Source organism: Mobula hypostoma, chromosome 14 (genome assembly GCF_963921235.1).
Source record: "Mobula hypostoma chromosome 14, sMobHyp1.1, whole genome shotgun sequence".
In the NCBI taxonomy this organism is placed as follows: Eukaryota; Metazoa; Chordata; class Chondrichthyes; order Myliobatiformes; family Myliobatidae; genus Mobula; species Mobula hypostoma.
The window spans coordinates 42044936-42068438 of record NC_086110.1 but is presented as its reverse complement, the minus strand read 5'-3'; the positions used below and the strand labels follow the sequence as shown (position 1 = coordinate 42068438).

Sequence of the window (23503 nt, the reverse complement as noted above, 5' to 3'; positions counted from 1 at the left end):
ATCAATTAATTGATCTTGCTGAGGTTGAGTGCACTCAACCAGCCAATCTGTCTCACTCCTTTATGCCAGCCTTGTTGCCATCTGAGATTCTGCCAACAACAGTGGTGTCAACGGCAAATTTATAAATGTTGCTTGAGCTGTGCTTAGCGACACAATCATGAGTGAAGTGAAAGTAGAGTAGTGGGCTTAGCTGTTATCCTTGGGCTGCATAGTTGCACGGAGGAGATGTTATTGCTGATCTGCACTGGCTGTGGTCTCTCGATGATGGTGTTGAGGATCCAAATACGGAGGGAAGCAAAGAGGCCAAAATTTTTAAGCTTGTTGATTCGTACTGAGGGGATGTTGATGTTGAATGCTGAGGTGTAATTGATAAGCAGCAGCCTGATATGATTTGCTGTTGTTCAGGTGCTCCAGAGTTGAGTGGAGAGCAGTGAGATTGTATCTGCTGTAGACCTTTTGTGGCAATAGGCAAGTTATAATGGGTTCGGGTCCTTGCTCATGCCAGAGTTAATTCTGGCCATGACCAACCTTTTATTGCACTCCATCACATCTACTGTGATAGAGTTCTAGACGATAGTCTCTGAGATAGCTCACCCTGCTCTTCTTGGGCGCCAGTATGATTGCTGCCCTTTTAAAGCAGATGGGAATCTCCAACAGCAGTAATGAGCGATTGACGATATCCTTGAATACTCCAGCCAGTTGGTTGGAACATGTTTTCAGTACCCTGCCAGGTACCCCATTGTATAAACTTGATTTCAGAAATTTCCTGGTTCTTATGAAGGGCCATCAAACTAAAATAGATGTTGCTTAACCTAATGAGTATTTTCAACATTTCTTGTATATTTTTAAGACTTTCAGAATTGTGGAAAAAATTTCTGATTCAATGCCATAGTTTGAGATGATTTGATATCATCTGGATTAGTATTTATTTATGGGAAGTAAATACTGGTCTTTCCAGCAATGGCTGCATTTTGCAAATGACTAAATAAGGTGAAACTGTACTTTATCATCTTCTGAAACTATATTAAAAAATAACTTGGCAAATCTGTTGTTTTTGATTTTATGTTTAATGGTTTGCCTTGAGTTTAAGCAACTTTTGAATAAATTCAAAGCAACCTCATGGACTCTGCAGTTAACTCAATAATTTCAGATATGGTTTTCAGGTTCTTACTGCAGATTTCCAAATTTAAGTCTATTTTAATATTTTAGTTTACTAATTTCTCTTGTTTACTGCATCATGAATAATCTTTTGTTTCTTTTACTTTTGCCTTTTGCTTTACCATCTATTGCTGTACAATGTTTTGATTATTTGAATCAATTATAGATATTTCCTTTTATTGTACACTCCTTTTTTCTGCCAATTAAAATTATGACCTGTAAATTTAAACTCCTTTTTCAGCAGTACGCACTGGAAAATTGTTTCATTTCCAAGTGAAATTTAGATATCACCATTTTCAGGGTGGTTTAATCTACTCGGGGAATTTAACAGGATACTTCAGATTCTCATTTACTCAAGCTTCAAAGGACCAATTTGCAGATGAGTTACACATGTGATGGTATCATTTCCCATAAAGCACTCCTTGTCATTCCTGAAGCCATCAGGCTTTCATCGTTCCACAGTAGAGTCTGGAACCTGCCAGCACTTATAACCATATAACAATTACAGCACGGAAACAGGCCATCTCAGCCCTTCTAGTCCATGCCGAACTCTTACTCTCACCTAGTCCCACTGACCTGCACTCGACCCATAACCCTCCATTCCTTTTCTGTCCATATAGCTATCCAATTTAACTTTAAATTACAACATTGAACCAGCCTCAACCGCTTCTGCTGGAAGCTCATTCCACACAGCTACCACTCTCTGAGTATAGAAGTTCCCCTTTATGTTACCCCTAAACTTTTGCCCTTTAACTATTGTTACATACCCCGTAACTGGGTTGCCAAACCAGCAGAAATGGACTACTCAGTTGGAGTCTGGATTACTGGAACTAAGAAAGTTTTATTAAAGAAATAAGCCACACAGTACTCTAATAGTAAGGATATAAATGCAACAGGTTAGCAATTTATTAAAGAAATAAGCCACACAGTACTCTAATAGTAAGGATATAAATGCAACAGGTTAGCAATGAATAAACACACATGTACACAGAACTAGGATAATAGGGTCAAACAAGCTCTATCGCAGTCTAGGGGTAAGATGATCAATCACAAGTGACAGAGTTCAGTTTAGTTCAGTTTGCAGTGATTGCCGTCGTGCCTTTGGAGAGAGAGAGAGAACGAATGAATATGCAAATCAGATTCCAAACAGACCTTCGATATTCCTCGCAGTTAGCTTTCGGGCGAGCCCTTTGTAATGTCTTCTGAGGTCACCGACTGTGAACCCGGCACCCAGGCAAGAGCGGACACACAGCAGGTTCCCGCCGACCGTATCTTTCCACCCTGTACGTCTATGGCTGGACCCGCGACCAGACCTCCAAAACTCCCACCGACTTGTGGGGGCGCACCGCTTCCAGGGTCTCGTTACCTCGTGGTGTCGTGTGTCGGTGTCTTAGCGAACCTGCCCCTTTTTATCCCCCTGCTGGGGTATCACCTGTCCATCACACTTCAAACAGTTCAGGGTTCAAAAGGAGCCGGTCTTGACAATACTCAGACCGGTGTCTCCTTCTGTTAAACACTCTCGTCTCTTCATTAACATTTCCAAATCCTGCTCCATTGTCTTACTTATCTCTCTCTCCTGAAGACAGGTGGCAGATCAACTGTTAATCCCACTGGTGCTAGCACAGGACAGTTAACATCTTAATCTATGTGTACTTTTGTAACCCTCTTTCGTCACACTCTCAACTCATGTCCTCTTGTTTGAATCTACCCCGCTCTCAATGGAAAAAGCCTATCCACATCAACTCTATCTATTCTCCCTCATAATTTTAAATACCTCTATCAAGTCCCCCCTCAACCTTCTACACTCCAAAGACTAAAGACCCAACTTGTTCAACCTTTCTCTGTAACTTAGGAGATGAAACCCAGGTAACATTCTAGTAAATCTTCTCTGTACTCTCTCAATTTTGTTGACATCCTTCCTATAATTCGGTGACCAGAACTGTACACAATACTCCAAATTTGGCCTTATCAATGCCTTATACAATTTCAGCATTACATCCTAACTCCTATACTCAATGCTCTGATTTATAAAGGCCAGCATACGAAAAGCTTTCTTCACCACCCTATCCACATGAGATTTCACCTTCAGGGAACTTGTGCATCATTATTCCTAGATCCCTCTGTTCTACTGCATTCTTCAATGCCCTACCATTTACCATGTATGTCCTATTTTGATTAGTCCTACCGAAATGTAGCACCTCATATTTATCAGCATTAAACTCCATCTGCCATCTTTCAGCCCACTCTTCTAACTGGCCTAAATCTCTCTGCAAGCTTTGAAAACCTATTTTATTATCCACAACTCCACCTATCTTGGTATCATCTGCATACTTACTAATCCAATTTACTACCCCATCATCCAGATAATTAATATATATGTCAAACAACATTGGACCCAGTACAGATCCCTGAGGCACACCACTAGTCACCAGCCTCCAATCTGACAAACAGTTATCCACCAGTACTCTCTGGCATCTCCCATCCAGCCACTGCTGAATCCATTTTACTACTTCAATATTAATACCTAACGATTGAACCTTCCTAACTAACCTTCCATGTGGAACCTTGTCAAAGGTCTTACTGAAGTCCATATAGACAACATCCACCGCTTTACCCTCGTCAACTTTCCTAGTAACCTCTTCAAAAAATTCAATAAGATTTGTCAAACATGACTTTCCATGCACAAATCCATGTTGACTGTTCCTAATTAGACCCTGTCTATCCAGATAATTATATATACCATCTTTAAGAATACTTTCCATCAACTTACCCACCACTGACGTCAAACTCACAGGCCGAAATTCAACTTGGAATTCAACTGATAACTATCCTTTGTAACTTGCCATCTTTCTCAAGGGCTTTCCACTTTCCCCAGCTATCTGCCCCCATACCCTAGTATAATCCATTTCCTGATGTCAGATACTAGAGACAATCAATTTAAAGCAAGAGGGAGGAAAATCAAAGGTGATGCATTGAGCAAGTTTATTTTTAAACACCGAAGGGCAGCTAAGCATAGTGGTGGACACAGGTACAATAGTGACGTTTAAAAGGCTACAAGGAATTGAGGGATATGGGTCATGTGCAGACAGAAGAGATTTAGCTTAATTTGCCATCATGTTTGGCACAGGTATTGTGGGCCAAAGGGTCTGTTCCTGTGTTCCAATTCCACTAATGCTACCTGACTCTGAGTACTTAGAGCTTTTTCCACTTTTCCTAGATTATTGCCATATTTATGATTTTACTTTAGTGTTTGGGTTTCTTCTTCACTGGTCTTGTTCTTGCCGAGCTATAGTGAAGTAGGTGGTTCATAATGTTACAGAAGTTTTGAGAAATGTGTATTTGCATTGTAATCACTGAAATTTATTGTTCAAGTACATCTATAGATCGTTGTAATTAAAATATATGTAACTTAATTTTGCATTTTCAGTGAGAAAAGGAAGGCACGATTGTTTAGAAGCATCATTTTAACCATTCAAAGAACTGGCATTATGTAAAGCACTAGATGTCCAACATGGTAATCAGCAAAGAAAATATTCAGAGTTGGGCAAAAATCTACTTAAAATAACATTAGGGTGAAGGATACACTAAAATAGGATTTGTGCAGTTCTTAGTAGAAACTGCACTAAAAATAGTTTTAATTATATTTAGTTGTTCTGTAGAATTTGGCCAATGCTGGCAAGGCCACCATGATGGTAGTTTTGAGCAGTGCATTGAAGCACTTTAGTTATGGTGAAGAAGCATTCGTACTGCTATTGGAAAGGGGTTCCAGGATTTTTGTCAGTGAGTTGTCAGCTGTCATGAGTGTGCAGAATGAGGCTGATCAGTGATGTGGCTAACACCTTGAAGTTAGATAGGGACTTTTTAATTTGTGTTTATTTGATGATCTCACTAGTCATTGATCTTTTTTTCAACTTTTGTGAAAGTTATAGGCTGCTGCTTTCTGTTGCAATATAGATAGCTGAAGGTCAAAATACACACTGAGCAAATTGTGATGTCATTACAAGCACACTTGACATCAAGAAAATGTTTGGCATAGTCATGTGGTTTACACCTGAAAATGGCTGCTGCAGTGTTCTGACTGATGCTATTTCAACCAGAAATGATTGCAACCACTACCTTAATCTGGGTTAACTTGATTGCACTTTTTAAAACCAAGTTGAATTTGTCGGCAAATGCCTGCAGAACAGTTGATTTAGATTCCAAAGAAGCTGGTATTTTGGAGTAGTGTAGATTTGGTAATACTAACTGTTCAGACAAGCCTTCCACAATTTATAATATTTTACATTCAGATAAGTAATAGTATTCTTAAATGTATTAACGAGTATAAAGGATTCAAGCTATTTCTTATTTAGAGCAAAATTGTCAGCAACTTTGTAAACAGAAACATCATTCACATTCATGCTGTAAATATCCAGAAGCGGAAATCATCCCCCTTGGTGGCATCATACTTTCCAAAAGGAATTCTTTGCACTAGGGTGAATATTTTTTTTCCAATAAGCCATTGCAATTGCAATGTTATAGATAGTATTGTAGCCAAACACTTACTAAATTTGCATGAATGATTTTGAAGGAGATTCACAGTGAAACGTACACAGTGAAGTTTGTGAATATCGTGCAGGGACTTTTTTCACGTTACACTTGAGAGGATTTCTTCACAACTTTAAATAGTAACCATATTATTTAGCTCACATTATGAATAGTTTAACACTTTATTTTGGTATTGTTGCTAATTTTCCTTTTCAGTTGTGTTGTAGAAGCACTAGTAGGATACGCCAGCTTTATTGTACACGGCGTCTATACTGAAGATATATACAACAGCCTGAAGAGTGGGCATCACCTTATACAAAGTAATATTATTGTGTAGTTGAGTTGGTATGGTGATGCTGCTGATAATTCCTATTCTGTTAAGCAAATGTAATCTGAAATTATATTTGCAGCCTCCTTTTAAGATGCAATTTTGAACTGAACAGTGCTCTAAGCAGTCCTTGCAGGTGAGGAGCAATTCACTTGCGAATCTGTCAGTGTCATTTATTCCATCTGGTGCTCCCAGTGCAGCCTCCTCTACATTGATGAGACCAGGGGATTGCTCCATCAGCCACAACAGCTGGGATTTCCCCAGTAGTCACCTCTTAAATTCCACTTTTCATTCCCACACTGACATATCTGTCCATGGCCACCTCCGCTGCTGTCTTGAGGATAGATCCAGGTTGGAAGAGCATCACCTCATATTCTGTCTTGGTAATCTCCAATCTAACAGCATGAACATCAATTGCTGTAACTCCCAGTTACCACCATCCTCTGTTTTTCCTTTGTTCACCCCCCCCCCCATTTTGTTTTCCTTCACTCCCTGGGCCTGCCTCACGCCCTCTTCTTACACTCCCCTAGCCTCAAGACCTGTCCGTCACCACCTGCTGGTTCTCCACCTCCTTCCCTTTATTCCATGATTGGCTGTCCTCTCCCTGTAGATTCCTTCTTCAGCCCTTTGCCTCTTCCACATATCACCTCCGAGCCTCTCACATAATTTCCTTAAATTCCCCACCTCCCCAAACTACCAACTTTCACCTCTCACCTGGACTCACCTACTACCTGTCTGCTTGTGCTCCTTCTCCTCCCCCTACAAATTTATTCCAGCTTCTGTCCACTTCCTTTCCAGTTCTGGTGGAGAGTCTCGACTTGAAATGTCAGTTATTCATTTCCCTCCATGGTTGCTGCATAACCTGCTGAGATCCTCCGTCATTTGTGAGCTACCACAAATGCTGGAAGAGGCAGAAACAGTAACTTTAAGAGGCTTTTGGAGAGGTTCTTGAATGAGTAAGGCATAAAGTGATATGGAATTCATACAGGCAAGTGAAGTTATTATTAAATTGGCATGTTGGTCAGCAGAAACATTGTTGGCTGAAGGGCCTGTTTGTGTGTTGTATGACTTCCTATTAGATCTGTTAAGGATCTGTTGCTTTTACAATGTTTTCTGATTGTTCAGTTGATTTTTCACATTTCTGGTTATTAAAAGAGTGACGGGTGGACCATCAGGTAGAAGTGGACATCGGATGGCCGTTTGTAAGAGACAGATCTTAGTATTTGGTGGATTCCATGAAAGTGCAAGGTAAGTAAGACCTTCAATACTCACCCTTTCAGAATTAAACTGAAGAATTCATCAAGGTTTTTCATAGTTTCTGAATTATCAGGGATTTTTTTGTGATCAGTTTCATAATCTTAATTCTGTACCACACGTGTGAAGTAAAAGCCAGAGGGGAAGTGATGTAACACACACAAAATGCTAGGGGAACTCAGCAGGCCAGGTAGTCTCTATAGAAAAGACTAAAAGACGACGTTGCGGGCCAAGATCCTTCATCAGGACTGGAGAAAAAAGAAGTTAGGGTAAGAAGGTGGGAGGGGGGAAGGAAGAAATACAAGGTGTAAGTAATAGGTGAGACCGGGGGGGGGGGTGAATTAAAGAGCTGGGAGGTCAATTGATGAAAGAGTTAAAGGGCTGGAGAAGGGGGAATCTGATGGGAGACAACCAAGGGCCATGGAGGGGGGAGAAGCACAAGAGAGAGGGTGGTGGGCAGGTAAAGAGATGAGGTGAGAGAAGGGAATGGTGAAGGTGGTGGGGGGGTCCATTACAAGAAGTTAAAAAAATCGATGTTCATGCCATCAGGTTGGGGGCTACCCAGTCAGAATATAAGGTGGTGTTCCTCCAACCTGTGTATGGCCTCATCAGAGCAGTAGAGGAACCCATGGACTGACATTACGGAACGGGATGGGAAGTAGAATTAAAGATGGGAGATCCCGCTTTTTTCTGGCAGATGGAGTGTAGATGCTCGGCGAAGCGGTCTCCCAATCTACATCTGATCTCGCCAACCCACAGGAGACCACACTCGGAGCACTGGATACAGTAGATGACCCCAGCAGACTCACAGGTGAAGTGTCGCCTCACCTGGAAGGACTGTTTAGGGCCCTAAATAGTAGTGAGGGGGGAGGTGTAGGGGCAGGTGTAGCACTTGTTCTGCTTGCAAGGATAAGTGCCAGGAGGGAGATCAGTGGGGAGGGAGTCACATAGGGAGTGATCCCTGCAGAAAGCAGAAAATGGGTGAGAGGGAAAGTTGTGCTTGGTGGGGGGGATCCTGCTGGAGAAGGCAGAAGTGACAGAGAATTATGTGCTGGATGCAGAGGCTGGTGAGTGGTAGGTGAGGACAAGAAGAGCCCTATCCCTGGTGGAATGGCGGGAGGATGGAGTGAGGGCAGATGTGCACGAAATGGAAAAGATGTGGTTGAGGGCAGTGTTGATGGTGGTGGAAGGGAAGCTCCTTTCTTTGAAGAAAGAGGATATCTTCCTTATTTCTGGAATGTGCACCTCTGCTCCACCCACCAGAAAAAGCGACATCTCCCAGTGGTCACCCATTTTAATTCTACTTTCCATTCCCATTCTGACATATCAGTCCATGGCACCCTCTACTGTCGTGATGAGGTCGCACTCAGGTTGCAGGAGCAACACCTTATTTTCTGCCTTCATAGGTCCCAAACTGATGGCAAGAACATCGATTTCTCGAACTTCTGGTAATGCCCCCCGCCCCCCCCCCGCCAATCCTTCACCATTCTCCATTCCCATTTCCCTTTCTTACCTTAACTCCATACTACCCATCACCTCCCTCTGGAGCTCCTCCCCTTCCCTTTCTTCCCTGGCCTTCTCTCCTCTCCTAGCAGGTTCCCCTCTTCTCCAGCCCTTTATCTCTTTCATCAATCGACTTCCCAGCTCTTTACCTCACCCCTCCCCCCTCCCAGTTTCACCTATCACCTACTACCTTACACTTCTTCCTCCTCTCCCCCCACCTTCTTACTCTGATTTCTCATCTATTTTCTCCAGTCCTGCTGAAGAGTCTTGGCCCGCAACATGGACTGTTTTCCATAGATGCTGGCTGGCCTGCTGAGTTCCTCCAGCATTTTGTGTGTGTTGCTTGAATTAACAGCATCTGCAGATTTTCTCTTGTTTGTGGAGGGAAGTGATGTGCTCCCTCTGCCATTTTTGCTCTGCTTCTCCATGTTCCTGACAGAGATTCAAGGCTCTTGGTGCCATCTAAATGCACCTTCATTTTGAGCAGTAATGGCATTCCTATGAGTCAAAAGAAAAACACATCATTAAGCAGCCTGAAGATGGCGGGGCTCTGCATTTAAATGTGCACATACACAAACTGTGGCTGCCTTCCGTAGCTTGATGACTGCAGTTAGAGTGGCCTAGTTTCTGGAGTACTTTATTGTAGAGTCAAAGAATTATACAGCATGGAAACCAGCTCTTCAATCCAAATCATCCATGCCAATGGTGTTACCCAGCCAGGTCCATAGCCCTCCCAACTTCTCTTATCTATCTACTTATCTAGATGGCTTTTAAATATTGCTAATGTGCCCACCCTCAGCCATTTTTTCTGGCAGTTCATTCCAAATACATACAATCTTTTGTAAAAAAAAAAGCGCTCGTCTATTCTAACCCCTTTATATCTCTTGCCTCTGATCATTAAACCCATGCACTCTTGTTTTTAGCAACCCCTCCGGAGGTAAAAAGATTGCTTTCATCTTGTCTACATCCTCAGTGATCTTGTATGCCTCTATCAAGTCACTCCTCAATCTTCTATGTGCCAGGGAATAAAGTCCCAGTCAAAGCAGCTTCTCCTTGTAACTCAGGCCCCTAAGTCCAGGCAACATCCTGGTACATCTTTCCTGCACTTCTTCTAGTTCAATAGCATCTTTCCTATAACAGGGCAACTAAATGTGTGCTCAGTACTCCCATGTGCCACATCACCAACATCTTGTATAACTGCAACTAAACTTCTCAACTCCTATACTCAGTGTCCAGACTGATGAAAGCCAACATGCCAAATGCCTTTGCCACCTGTGATGCTGCTCTCAGTGAACTAGCCACTTGTATTCCCAGGTCCCTCTGTTCCATAGCACTGCCCAAGTCCCGACCATTCACTGTGTAAGTTCTTCTCCTAAAATGCAATATCTCACATTTATCTGGATTGAATTGGATCCTCAGCCCACATAACCTGCAGATCAAGATCCACCTTCTAAACCAGATACACCACCGCCTACTTCTATATCATGTTGAGGCAATATGGGTTCAATGTTTCCCATTTGAAGTTTAGTTCCCCTCCAGTAGGAAGCTTGTTGGAGGTGAAGCATAATATCACATAGAGAAAGTTGGAAAATTTGTGCATATTCTTATTATATCTAGATAATTGAGAGGTGTGGGGGTTATTAATATTGTACAGCATGAATCAAATTGCTCAACATTCTACACTGGTATTAACATAGGTCATCATAGTCATTAGCAAGTGTGAAATTACTAAAGTTATGAAACAGTTTCTGTATCACAGAAGTATGGCAGAATTCTACTTTCATTTGAATTAAATTTAATGGTTTACAGTATATAGCAATTGGAATATAATTTGAGTTAAAGTTCATCAGACTGTGCTACTGTTGATTCATTGAACAGTTTCATTTATAACTTATGAAAGTATTTTCAAAATATTTTTTTCTATTGACATCGCCATTGGTTGTTTTCAATCACATTGTTATTGTCAAATCATTTATAAAGCTTTGTCTATTAAAGGTAGAATTCACACTTCATTTTACTGCAATTTAAATAACCAGTGTGATATAATACTTACAATAAAATGATTATCTGCTCACTGTTTCAGAATCAGGTTTAATATAACTGGCATACGTCATGAAATTTGATATTTTGTGGCAGCAGTACATTGCAAAACATAATAAAAACTATAAATTACCTTAAGAACTGTGTATGATGTGTGTATGTATGTGTTTGGTTGTGTTCATGGGTTTGTCGTCCATTCAGAAAGCTGCTCTTATTTAGGCAGAAACACTATAACAACCTTTTTTGTTTGTTTTAGGGATTTTATTTACTATAATGATGTCTACTCCTTTAACCTGGATTCATTTACATGGACAAAGCTGTTGCCATCTGGAACTGGTCCCTGCCCTCGTTCAGGCTGTTCAATAGCTTCCACACCTGATGGCAATGTAGTCATTTATGGAGGTTATTCAAAGCAGGTAACTTAATTCCCTTTCGAGTCTCATCCTTTTGTTCAATTTCACATGAAAATAGTACAAAGGATGTCAACACAACTGATTGCCAAACTTATTGCAGATGGAATTTATTGTTCTTAGGATATTAATGCTACTTATGTTGGGATTCTTGCCTTCTTAAATTTAACAAATTTTAAAGTTGCCACATTTTCAATATTTTCACAATATTTAGAGTGATTTGATAAGTGCTTTGAGAAATTACTGATATCATTGGGTAAAGAAAGTCTTGTAAGTGTTGAGGATTGTGAATATAGCATTAAGATGGGAATTGATGGATACTGTGGAATAATAGGTATTTCCTAGTTAGAATTTATGCATTTTTGTTACTAGACATGTGTAATTTGACAGATGACACCTGAGTAATGGTAATATTTGTCTAGCACTCCTGTTGGACTCACAGTTTGGTTAAAACATCAACTCACAGCAAATTAGAAATGGGAAAATGTTAGGATATATACAGTTGGCCTCATTCTTTCTTGCCTTGTACAGAAATGATGAAGAAGATAAAAAGGAAAGTGTAAAAAGATGGTAAATGCTGCAAATTTGAAAGCAAAACAAATATTGAAAATTTTTCAGCAGATAAGGAAATATTTGTGCAAAGAGAAACAGTTAACAATTAGGATAAAAGATCCTTCATCAGAATTGAGGGAGTAAAATATTGATATTAATAAACAAGTTGGGGAGTGATAAGTGGACAAAAGGAAAGTCTTTGATTGGGTGGGTATAGGAATTAGATAAGATTAATGTGATACTAAAATTCAAAGTAGCTCATCCCGAAGTCAAGTCATTCTGGAATCCTTTTGACAGTATAAGAGGTGAGAAAAATGTATTGTAAACCTATTAATATCCTTCCAATTGTCAGTAAAAGGACTGAAATATAGAACGACAACAGCTCATACGAAAGCATCTTAAGTTCATTCTGCTCTCCACAACAGAAATGCTGTTAGTGACATTTCCCAGCTTTTGCCTTGTAGCCCTGCCATTTGACTTAAATCTGCCTCCTAGTCAAGCAGTACTTCAGAAGCTAATACCCGCTTCATAAAGCTTTTTCTCATGTCACCTTTGGTTAATTTGCTAATGACCATAAATCATATGTCAAAAAGCAGGAAAAAAAGACTTCAAATGTGTAATAGAATCAAAAAAATGTAGTTAAGGTCAACAGGTCAGGTACTGATTTTAGAGGCAAAATCTTGTTACATATCAATTTTTAAATCTATTGGCCTCTGGTTCAGGCTAAGTGGGATACTTTTTTCTCAATTTGTTCTAAGCTCATCTATTTTGAACAGCTGTTTTTCATATATTTTGCCTTTACCCTCCCATCCCAGAAATCAGGTAAATCTCTTCCGCTCTCTCTGCTCTGCATACTTCTTGAAATTTGGTGATGTCATAGTGTTTTCTGAAGGTTCAACATAAATTTTGCTTCTATACAGTTCTATTTATGAAGCCGGCGACACTATATGATTTCTATACCGCTTTCTTTTTACCCTGTCAAGGTGCAAATAACTTATAAATATACACATTAAATGACAATGTGTTAAGTTACCATAAATAGAGCAAAGGTTCTTGGTAATCTCAAAGGTCTGAAGGTAGATAAGTCACCTGAACCAGATGGTGTACACCCCAGAGTTCTGAAAGAGGTGGCTGAAGAGATTGTGGAGGCATTAGTAATGATACTTCAAAAATCACTAGATTCTGGAATGGTTCCAGTAGACTAGAAAATTGCAAATATCATTCCACTCTTCAAGAAGGAAGAGAGGCTGAAGAAAGGAAACTATTGGCAAGTTAATCTGAGCTCAGTGATTGGGAAGATGTTGGAGTCGATTATTAAGGATGAGGTCTCATGCTACTTGGAAGCACATGATAAAATAGCAGTAATCGGCATGGTTTCCTCAAGGGGAAAATCTTGCCTGACAAATTTGTTGGAATTCTTTGAAAAAGTAACAAGCATGATAGACAAAGGAGAATTGGTTGGTGGTGTGTACTTGGATTTTCAGAAGGCCTTTGACAAGGTGCCACACATGAGGCTGCTTAACAAGCTACAAGCCTATGGTATTACAGGAAAGATTCTAGCATGGATAAAGCAGTGGCTGATTGGCAGGAGGCAAAGAGTGGGAATAAAGTGAGCCTTTTCTGACTGGCTGCCGGTGACTAGTGGTGTTCTACAAGGATCTATGTTGGGACTGATTCTTTTTATGTTATATGTCAATAATTTAGATGATGGGATTGATGGCTTTGTTGCAAAATTTGCAGATGATCTGAAGATAGCTGGAGGAGCAGGCAGTTTTGAGGAAGTAGAGAGGCTACAGAAGGACTTGGATTAGGAGAATGGACAAAGAAATGGCAGATGGAACAGTGTTGGGAAGTGTATGGTCATGCACTTTGGTAGAAGAAATGAAAGGCTTGACTATTTTCTAAATGGAGAGAAAATACAAAAAACCGAAATGCAAAGGGTCTTGGGAGTCCTTGTGCAGGGTTAACCTAAAGGTTAATTTGCAGGTTGAGGAAGGCAAATGCAATGTTAGCATTCATTTCAAGAGGACTAGAATATAAAAGCAAGGATGTAATGTTGAGACTTTATAAAGCACTGGTGAGGCCTCACTTGGAGTATTGCAAGCAGTTTTGGGCCCCTTATCTTTGAAAGATTGTGCTGAAACTGGAGGTTCATAAAAATGATTCCAGGATTGAATGGCTTGTCATATGAAGAGCGTCTGATGGCTCTGGGCCTATATTCACTAGAATTCAGAAGAATGAGGGGTGACCTCATTGAAACCTATCAAATGGTGAAAGACCTTGATAGAGTGGATGTTATTCAGCCAGATTTGTTTTTTATATTTTATTACCCCGTGAAATGAGTGGATGAAAATCCTTATCTGTATATGTTTGTTTATTTAAATCATTGCTGTGTAGGTCACAGTTAGAATCTGCAGGTAAAATATCTGCACTAGTTACAAATCAGAAACTGATGGAAGGTAATAGTTGGTTTAAATGATTGTACATCTTAATAATGACTCAGTTGTAGAATCTTCTGATATTTCTACTTTGACTCCAGAACTCTGTCACTAATCTTTTAGTTATGTATCCACCCTTAAACCTTTTGTCATTTTTGAGTTAGCTGTTCTACTTCTATGATTAGGTAAAGCAGGACCCAGCAGAATATATGGCCTGTTACTGAATGTATTGTAGGCTAACTGTGAAAAAGATTAATTCTCACCCGTGGACTTGGAATTGTTCCTTAAAGATAAAGAACCATGAGAGTCTGCTTAGGGTGGAAATGTTTAGTAGGAAGGAAATTAACGTAAATCTATGAATTGTAGAAAACTATGAAAGACCTGAACTAAGTAAGTAGAATGGACTTGGAATAAATCTCCTACCACTTATCTTAAACCTATCCCCACCAGTTTATGCCTCTGCTATAGAGAGCAACAATATCTATAACTAGGCAACATGGTTTTAAGTTAACATGTAAAAGTAACTGCAATGCTTCTTGTACACGCAAAAGCAAAAATATACCAATGGTAGAGGGAATGAAGGAAATAAAAAAAAATTAATCATAAGAGTGGAGTTCTAATTACATGTACTGCTTTATCCTGAACGGTGTCAAACTTCCTGACAGGAGCCAATCATGTACAGAAATAAAGACCTTTGTTTTACAGAATTATGGAATCATTAATAACAAGGAAGGAAGACATTTCTATCCTTCTGCCATATGAACAGAGCCTCCCTAATAAAAGCAGTTCTACTGATACAACTCAGCTGCCCACTCCCTGAAACCTTACATATTCTATCCTTTCTAAAGCTTACCTAGCTCCCTTCTGCTTTGACTACTGTCCTGCCTACACCCCCAGGCCATAACTACTCAGAGTGTGAGTGATGAGATGGATGGGTCGGAAAGGATTCCCATGGTCTATTTGGTTCTTTTGCCAATAAACTTCTTTCGATGCTCTATTGTTCTTGACTCCTTTTGCCAATAAGATTAATTTCTTTGTAACTACTCTTTATACCTTTCACTATTTAAGTATTCTGGAAGCAGTTCTTTTCCAAAGAGAATAAACCCACCATTCACAGTGTATCCGCATAACCAAAGTCCTTTTTGGAGATCATCTTGGTAAATCTCATCTGCGCCTTCTGCTAAAATTTTGCACCTTTTCTGAAGTGTGATGTCCACAACTGGACACGTATTTCATATATTGTTATGTTACTGTGTATAAAATCTAGTATTCTATGTGCTTTTGTTTTTCACAAACCAATTTTCTCAACTGCCTTGCCAGTTTCAGTGATGCATATGTATCCTAGATATCTCTATAAAGACCTCCAGTTTATGTTAGCCATTTTATTTAATTTTTTGTATTAAAATGTAACATTTCACATTTTTCAGCATTAAATTTACCATGCCATCTACAGCATCTCCCCATTCCACACCCCATCCATATGTTCATCTGTTCCTCACCATTCATTATCCCTCCACATTCTGTGACAATACAGATTTGGTTACTTGTGCCTGTTCCTAGTATCAACCCCTGGAGAACATGTTCTTTCATCTAAACCAAAAGAAATTAGCACTGCTGCTGTTTCCCTTTAACCAATTTTCCAGACATTCATGATTTATTCCATGGCCTCTGATCTTAATGACAAGACTATTATGTGGCTCTGCATTTTGGATTACTTCTGTACCAGATGAATTGTTTTTACCCCTTATTTACCATCTCTGTGACCTTTAACTGGACTAAACATATTTTGCCTTCAAAAAATCCACATTGCCTTTCAAGTAAGATGATATAAAAAGTAAAATTCAAAGTACATGTATTGTTGAACTATGTATACTTTATACAACCTTGAGATTCATCTCCTTACAGGCAGTCATGAAACAATAAAACCCAATAGGATCCATTAAAAACATAACAAGAGAGTCAAACACCTAGTGTGCAGAGAGAAAGGAAATAAATCATACAAACAATAAAAACAAGTAAAAAGCATTCACAAACCCAGGCATCACTGCTGCTGATACAGAAGTCCATTAGTTGCAGGCTACAGCCTCAGTCGAGCACAGAGATGAACAAACCCTGCGGAGCAGCGAGCTAAAAGCTGGATTGTCCCTCTCCTTCCACTCAGACACCCTGACCATTTCCAAACACACTCAAGAGAAAATCTGCAGATGCTGGAAATTCAAGCAACACACAAAAAATGCTGGAGGAACTCAGTAGGCCAGGCAGCATCTATGGAAAATAGTACAGTCGACATTTCAGACTGAGACCCTACTGCAGGACTGTGGCGGGGGCGGGGGGGGGAGATGAAAGTTAAAAGGTGAGGGGAGGGAGAAACACAAGGTGATAGGTGAAACTGGGAGGCAAAGGTGAAGTAAAGAGCTGGAAAGTTGGGTGTTGAAAGTTGATCGCCAAGTAACTACGCTCTGTCTGCCAGAAAAAGCAGGATCTCCCAGTGGCCACCCATTTTAAGTCCACTTCCCATTTCCATTCTGATATGTCTTTCCATGGCCTCCTCCACTGTCGTGATGAGGCCACACTCAGGTTGGAGGAACAACACCTTATATTCCATCTGGGTAGCCCCCACCCATCCTCCCACCTTCACTATTCCCCATCCCCTTTTCCCTCTCTCACCTTATCTCCTTATCTGTCCATCGCCTCCCTCTGTTGCTCCTCACCCCTTTTCTTTCTTCCATGGCCTTCTGTCCTCTCACATCAGCCCCCCCCCCACCCTGTATCTCTTTCACCAGTCAACTTACCAGCTCTTTACTTCACCCCACCCACTCTGGGTTTCACCTTTCGTCTTGTGTCTCTCCCTCTCTTCCCTCCACCTTTTAACTCTACTGCTCATCTTTTCTCACCAGTCCTGCTGAAGGATCTCAGCCTGAAACATCAACTGTACTCCTTTCCATAGATGCTGCCTGGCCTGCTGAGTTCCTTCAGCATTTTGTGTGTGTTGCCCTGACCATTTCTGTCTGGCCCTTAGATTGTCCAAACCTCGGGTTGTTTCTCGCTCTCTGCCACTTTGATATGCCCTTGGTCTCGGGCTCCGCCACCACCTTAATTCGGCCAGTACCCAACCTTTCTAGTTTCAGCTTGGCTCTTAAATCGATCAAACCTCGAATCTTTTCTTGACTTCTCCTTACCTCGGGCCAGCTGCATCGAGTCACTTCCAAGTCTGCTCCAGTAACTCTGACCCAGACAACTGCCCTGCCTCCCCAAGACCCCATCCCACACAACAAAAATGCCAGGTCATACAGGCGATTCAATTCAACTTTGACGGGGAAGCCACAGACCACTGTTTACAGTGATTGTTTACCAGAAGAAGTGTGAATAACAAGTATTTAGTTGCTTTCTGTTTCATTGGCCACCAGCAAGTAGTCGCTGAATTTCAGCAGTGCCATCTTAAACTGGAAGTTGTGTGCCTATTGAGCCTGCTTCATTATTCATCATGATCATGTCTGATCTTTAACCCACGCTATTTACCAGCCCCATCTCCATATCTTTTGATTTACTTAATGTTCAGAAATTTCTTGACCACAGTTTTGAATAAACTGATTGACTCATTTGCTACTGCTCTCCATTAAAGAATCCCATAAGTTCTATCACCATTTCTCCTCATATCAGGCCTAAATAACCAGTCCTTTATTCAGGAATTGTGCTCTCTGGTTGTAGACTTTCAGTCAGAGAAATACACACAGCGTTTGTAACAAGATAGATGAATAAGTGGCACACACAAAAATAATTGGTACAGTCTAATAGTCACATGGTTGCCTAGTGATCAGGGTTGGGAATTAAATGTACCCAGATACTTTCAGAATAGATGGACAATATGGAAGGTGGATACCCTTGGTACAAGATGGACACAGCAGAGAAGAAGGATCATGGTTTAGAAATCAATAAGTAGAATGAGTTTGGAGACTTGTATACAAGTTCTCAAAATATAATATTTATGTAAGACAAAAATGTAACTGGGGAAGCAAAGTGCATTTAATATAATGATTGGGGATAGGTGGTAGTACATTTATTTAGATAAACAGCGTGAACAGATGCTTCAGGCCCTTCGGGCTATGCCACCCAGGAGCCTATGGATTTAACCCTAGCTTAATCACAGGACATGGAGAACCCGGCAAGAAACCCATTGGAAGGAATAGACAAGCTTGCTAACAGAAGACGCTGGAATTGAACTCGAATCCAGCCCACTGAGCTGTAATGGTGTCGTGCTAACTGCTATGCTGCCATTATTTTGGCGGAGACTGAGCAAACCAATTTTGCAGTAACAGTATGAATGATGGATTTGTGAAGTGCTTAAAGAATGGTTTTCCAGATCAGTTTGTCAAGGAATCGTGCTCTTCTAGATCTAGTGCTGTGGAATAAGGAAGGGCTGCTTAATCTGTATTATTAAAGTGCCTGTAGGAGACAGCTATTACAATATGGTTGAATTCTTGAATTCTATATACAGTGGTGCTGGAAAGTTTGTGAACCTTGTAGAATGTCTCTATTTCTGTATAAATATGACCTAAAATGTGATCTAAAACGTGATCTAAAATGAAATAAAGAGAACCCAATTAAAAAATAAACAAAAAACATTGTACTTGTGCATTTATTTGTTAAGAAAAATGATCTAATATTACATGTATGTGTTGGAGACAGTATGTGAACCTTTGCTTTCAGTAATTGGTATGACCCTCTTATACAGGAATAACTTCAACCAAACATTTCTGGTAGCTGTTGATCAGTCCTGCACATTGGCTTGGAAGAATTTTAGGTAATACCTCCTTGCAAATTTGTTTCAACTCTGGGCAGTTTGTGGGCTTCCTTGCCTGAACTGCTTGCTTCAGGTCCTTCCACAACATTTCCTTTAGATTAAGGTCAGAACTTTAACTCAGCCATTCCAAAACACAAATTTTCATGTCTTTTGGATCATTGTCTTGTTGCATTAACCAACTTCTATGAAACTTCAGATGATGGACTGCTACCCTGACATTCTCCTGTAAAATGTCTTGATACAATTTTTAATTCATTGTTCCCTCAATGATTGCCAGCTTTCCAGGCCCGAGGCAGCAAAGCAGCCCCAAACCATGATGCTCCTTCCACCATGCTTCACAATTGGGGTGAACTTTTGGTGTTGGTGTGCAGTCCCCTTTTTCTTCCTAATATATCAATGTGCATTTCTGCCAGAAAGTTCATCTTTTTTCTCATCTGTCCACAGAACATTGTCCCAGAATTGTTGTAGAACATCCAGGTGGTTTTTTTGCAATCCTGAGATGTACAGTAATGTTTGTTTTTTGGAAAGTAGTGATTTCCTCTGTGGTGTTCTTCCATGGACACCATTCTTGTTCAGTGTTTTCCTAGAGTGGACACATGAACAGAGACGTTAGCAAGTTCGAGAGGTTTTTGCTGTTCCCCTTGGGCTGTTTTTCACCTCCTTCAGCATTGCACATTGTGTTCTTGGTGTGATCTTTGCAGGATGCCCACTCCTAGGGAGTACCGAGTTTCCTCCATTTGTAGACAATTTCTCTTACAGTGGACTCATGAACTTTCAGGTCTTTAGAAATGTTTTTGTAGCCTTTAGCAGCTTCATGCATCTCTACTATTCTTCTTCTAAGGTCTTCTGAAAGTTGTTTTGATCGAGGCATGGTGCGCATCAACAGATCTTTCTTAAGAAGAGCTGGCTCTGTCACTAACCTGACTTCATGTGCAGGGCACCTCTACCACCCACACCTTTAATCTCATCTCATTGCTTGCAACACCTGACTCCAAATGGCTTTTGTAGAAGGCATTCTCCCCCCCCCCCACCCCCCAGAGGTTCACGTACGTTTTCTAACAGATACATAACATACTGGATAATTTTTCTCAATAAATAAATGAATAAGTATATTTTTTGTGTTATTTATTTAATTGGGTTCCCTTTATCTAGTTTTAAGATTTATGTGAAGATCTTGATTGCATTTCAGGTCATATTTATGCAAAAATAGATAAAATTCTGCAGGGTTCACAAACTTATTAGCACCACTGTAAAAATTGAAAATGATGTAGTTCAATTTGAAACAAGGCTCTTAAGACCATAAGGCGTAGGTGCAGAATTAGGCCATTTGTCCCATTGAGTTTGCTCTGCAATTCAATCATAGCTAATTTATTATTCTTCCCAACCCCATTTTCCTTCCTGCTCCCTGTAACTTTGTTGAAACAGGATAAAAAAAAATCTAGAATCAAATAATCTGATGCAAGCAACAAGAAAATTCATAATGGAACTAGTCTTAAAAATGAAGTCCACCAGCTGGGATTAATATGAGCAAATGCAAAAAGGATGGAAACAATCTAGTATTTCCTATTATGAAAACTCTTAAGTCTGAATAAGGCTTAATTTGAAGGCAAAATTGAGAGGTTGTGATAGATTGGGAAAACCTTTTAAAAGTATGACCCTAAACAAGCAATGGCTAACGTGTAAGAATTTATACTTGGTTAATAAATCTTCTTTAAGGCTAATAAACCTAACAGGAAAAATAGTCCAGCTGTGGCCATCAAGCAGAGTTATTGATAATGTTACTCCAAAGGAAAAGTATAATTCTGCCAAAAATGCAGCGAGCTTGAAAATTAGTAAAACTTCAGAATTCCATATATAACCAAGGCATTGATAAAAGTATGGGAATAGTCTACTGAGAAAATGCATAATTAAACTCTCCTTGCAGACTAAGATGGGAGAAATTATAATAGGGATAAATAAATAAAACATATTTTGTGACAGTCTAGAAAGTAAAAAAAAATATACAGGATTCACCTGTTTAAAAATTGGGAAAAATACAGATCTGGGTGAATGAAGAACACAGATAAAATAGGAAAAAGAAATTCATTTTGGAGGAATTAATGGGAACAAATCAGTAAATTCTCATTATCTGATGACCTGCACATTTTGTTTTGAAAGAGCTGGCTGATGAGGTACTGATTGTCATCTTTCGAAATTGCATCAATTCTATAATGGTGGTTCTTACAGATTAGAGGGCAGCAAATTTAGTTCCACTTTTTAAGAAAAGACAAAAGACATGGGCAGCTTTGAACCAGTTGGTCTTTCAAAGTGAATTTATTCTCGAAGTACTTGTATATCACCATATACAACCCTGAGATTTGTATTTCTATTCCAATAAATGCATATCAGAACAATAACCATAATAGAATGAATGGAAGACTGCACCAGCTGGGTGTTCAACCAATGTGCAAAAGACAACAAACTCTGCAAGTATAAAAAGAGAAGAAATAATAATAATAAATAAATGATAACAAACACGAACATGAAATAAAGCGTCCTTGAAAGATTGTGGGAATACTTCAGTTGTGGGGCAAGTGAAGTTGAGTCAAGTTAGCCCCTTGGATTCAAGAGCCTAATGGTTGAGGGGTAATAACCTGTTCCTGAATCTGGTGGCGTCAGTCCTGAGGCTCCTGTACCACCTTCCTGATGGCAGTAGCAAGAAGAGATCATTATCCAGGTGGTGGGGTTCCCTGACAATGGATGCTGCTTTCCTGTGACTGCACTCCGTGTGGATGTGCTCAATGATGGATAAAGATGCTTTACCCATGATGGACTGGGTCAGATCCACTAATTTTTGTAGAATTTTGCATTCTAGGCTGTGATGTAGCCAGTCAATACACTCTCTATCACACATCTATAGAAGTTTGTCAAAGTTTTAGCTGTCATGCCAAATCTTCGCCAACTCTGCAGGAAGTAGAGGAGCTGCCATGCTCTCTTCATAATTACACTGTGTGCTGGGCCCTGGACATGCTGAAATGATAATCAAGGAATTTAAAGTTGTTGACCCTCTCCACCTCTGATCCTTCGATGAGGACTGACTCACAGACCTCTGGTTTCCCCTTCCTGAAGTTGATCATCAGCTCCTTGGTCTTGCTGACATTGAGTAAGAGGTTGTTGTTGTGGGATCACTCAGCCAGACTTTCAATCTCCCTCCTTTATGCTGATCCGTCACCACCTTTGATTCGGCCTGTGACAGTGGTGCTATTAGTAAACTTAAATATGGCATTGGAGCGGTGCTTAGTCACATAGTCATAGGTGTAAAGTGAGGTAGAGCAGAGGGCTAAGCACACAGCCTTGTGCTACTCCTGTGCTGATGGATTGTGGAGGAGATATGGTTGCCAATCCAAACTGACTGGGCTCTGCAAATAAGGACATTGAGGATCCTCATCTGCAGACCCCAGTCTTTCATTAGTTGTAGGGCAATTGAGTGCAGTAGAAAGAGCACGTTAACTGTACTGACGTGCATCCTACAAGGCACTGTGGAGAGCTCAGCAAGAAACTCCTATTTCAAAAAGGGAAAAAAATCATGATAGCAATTTCTTTGCATCAAACTTTAATTACCTGTGAATAATGGGGCATAGATTTTCTGTGGATGACAAAGAGATGCAAGCCACCTTACTCCTTTTCCACCCACTACATTCCTCATATAAACATCTACTGGTTGTATAACTTACAGGGTTCTGTAAGCCCTAATACTCTTAAATACCTGAAGGGAAATATTATGCAACACACTACTTTAATTAAAAGATTAGAAACTTGGAATGGTTTGAAGTCACAAGGTACAGATGTGGAAAGAAAGACGGCTGTATAATAGAACAGTGCACAGCAGGGAACTAGAAATTTATCACAGTATTTATACTTGCAATGACTGGTTACTCAATGTGTACATGCTTAAAGATACAACTGAAAAAAATCAGTTGTGCCTTTGGAAAAAACTGGCGCGAACTCAGATCCACAGAGAGTAAACGAGCAGAAAACTGACACTGAGCATACATGTAATTATAATTGCATGCTTTTTCTTTGGTGAGGATCCAGTTTGTAATTGCACAACATCCATTTAGTGCACCAAAAAAGGGGTGAAATTTCGGATTTTCACATGCAGTGACTTCTTCAACCAATTCTCCAGAGAATTCTTCCACTGAATTACTTTTCTCAACCTCTGTATGCCTTTAAACCCAACACACTCAGCAAAATTGGTAATTGTTTCTAATTGGCTATTTCATTTGTTTCAAAATACTATCAGTTAACTCAGCATGTATGACCCAGTTATCTGCTGAGCAATCGATCGTGTAACTTTCCGATGTAGCCAGCCATTGCTGCTCCTTTTTTTTTAATGACTATTATCACGTGGTACTCACTGTTTATAATCCGTGAATTCTTCCATTTTCTGCCTTTTTGAAATTCTGTTATGTCCTCCCTTCTGAAGAAGCACATGCTGTGCTGCTTTATTTTT

General features: G+C 40.1%; 1 protein-coding gene across 4 annotated transcripts in view; it reads left to right on the top strand.

Annotated features, from left to right (window-relative positions):
* Positions 1-23503, top strand: part of klhdc4 (kelch domain containing 4) — a 113927-nt gene that overhangs the window by 61470 nt on the left and 28954 nt on the right. For all 4 annotated transcript variants that reach the window (XR_010020305.1, XR_010020306.1, XM_063067006.1 and 1 more), the window contains exons 6-7: positions 7169-7261; positions 11067-11226. Coding sequence is in view for 2 of the 4 variants with exons in the window: in XM_063067006.1 (XP_062923076.1) it covers positions 7169-7261; positions 11067-11226 (253 nt within the window). In the remaining 2 variants the exon portion in view is untranslated. The remainder of the gene's footprint in view (positions 1-7168; positions 7262-11066; positions 11227-23503) is intronic.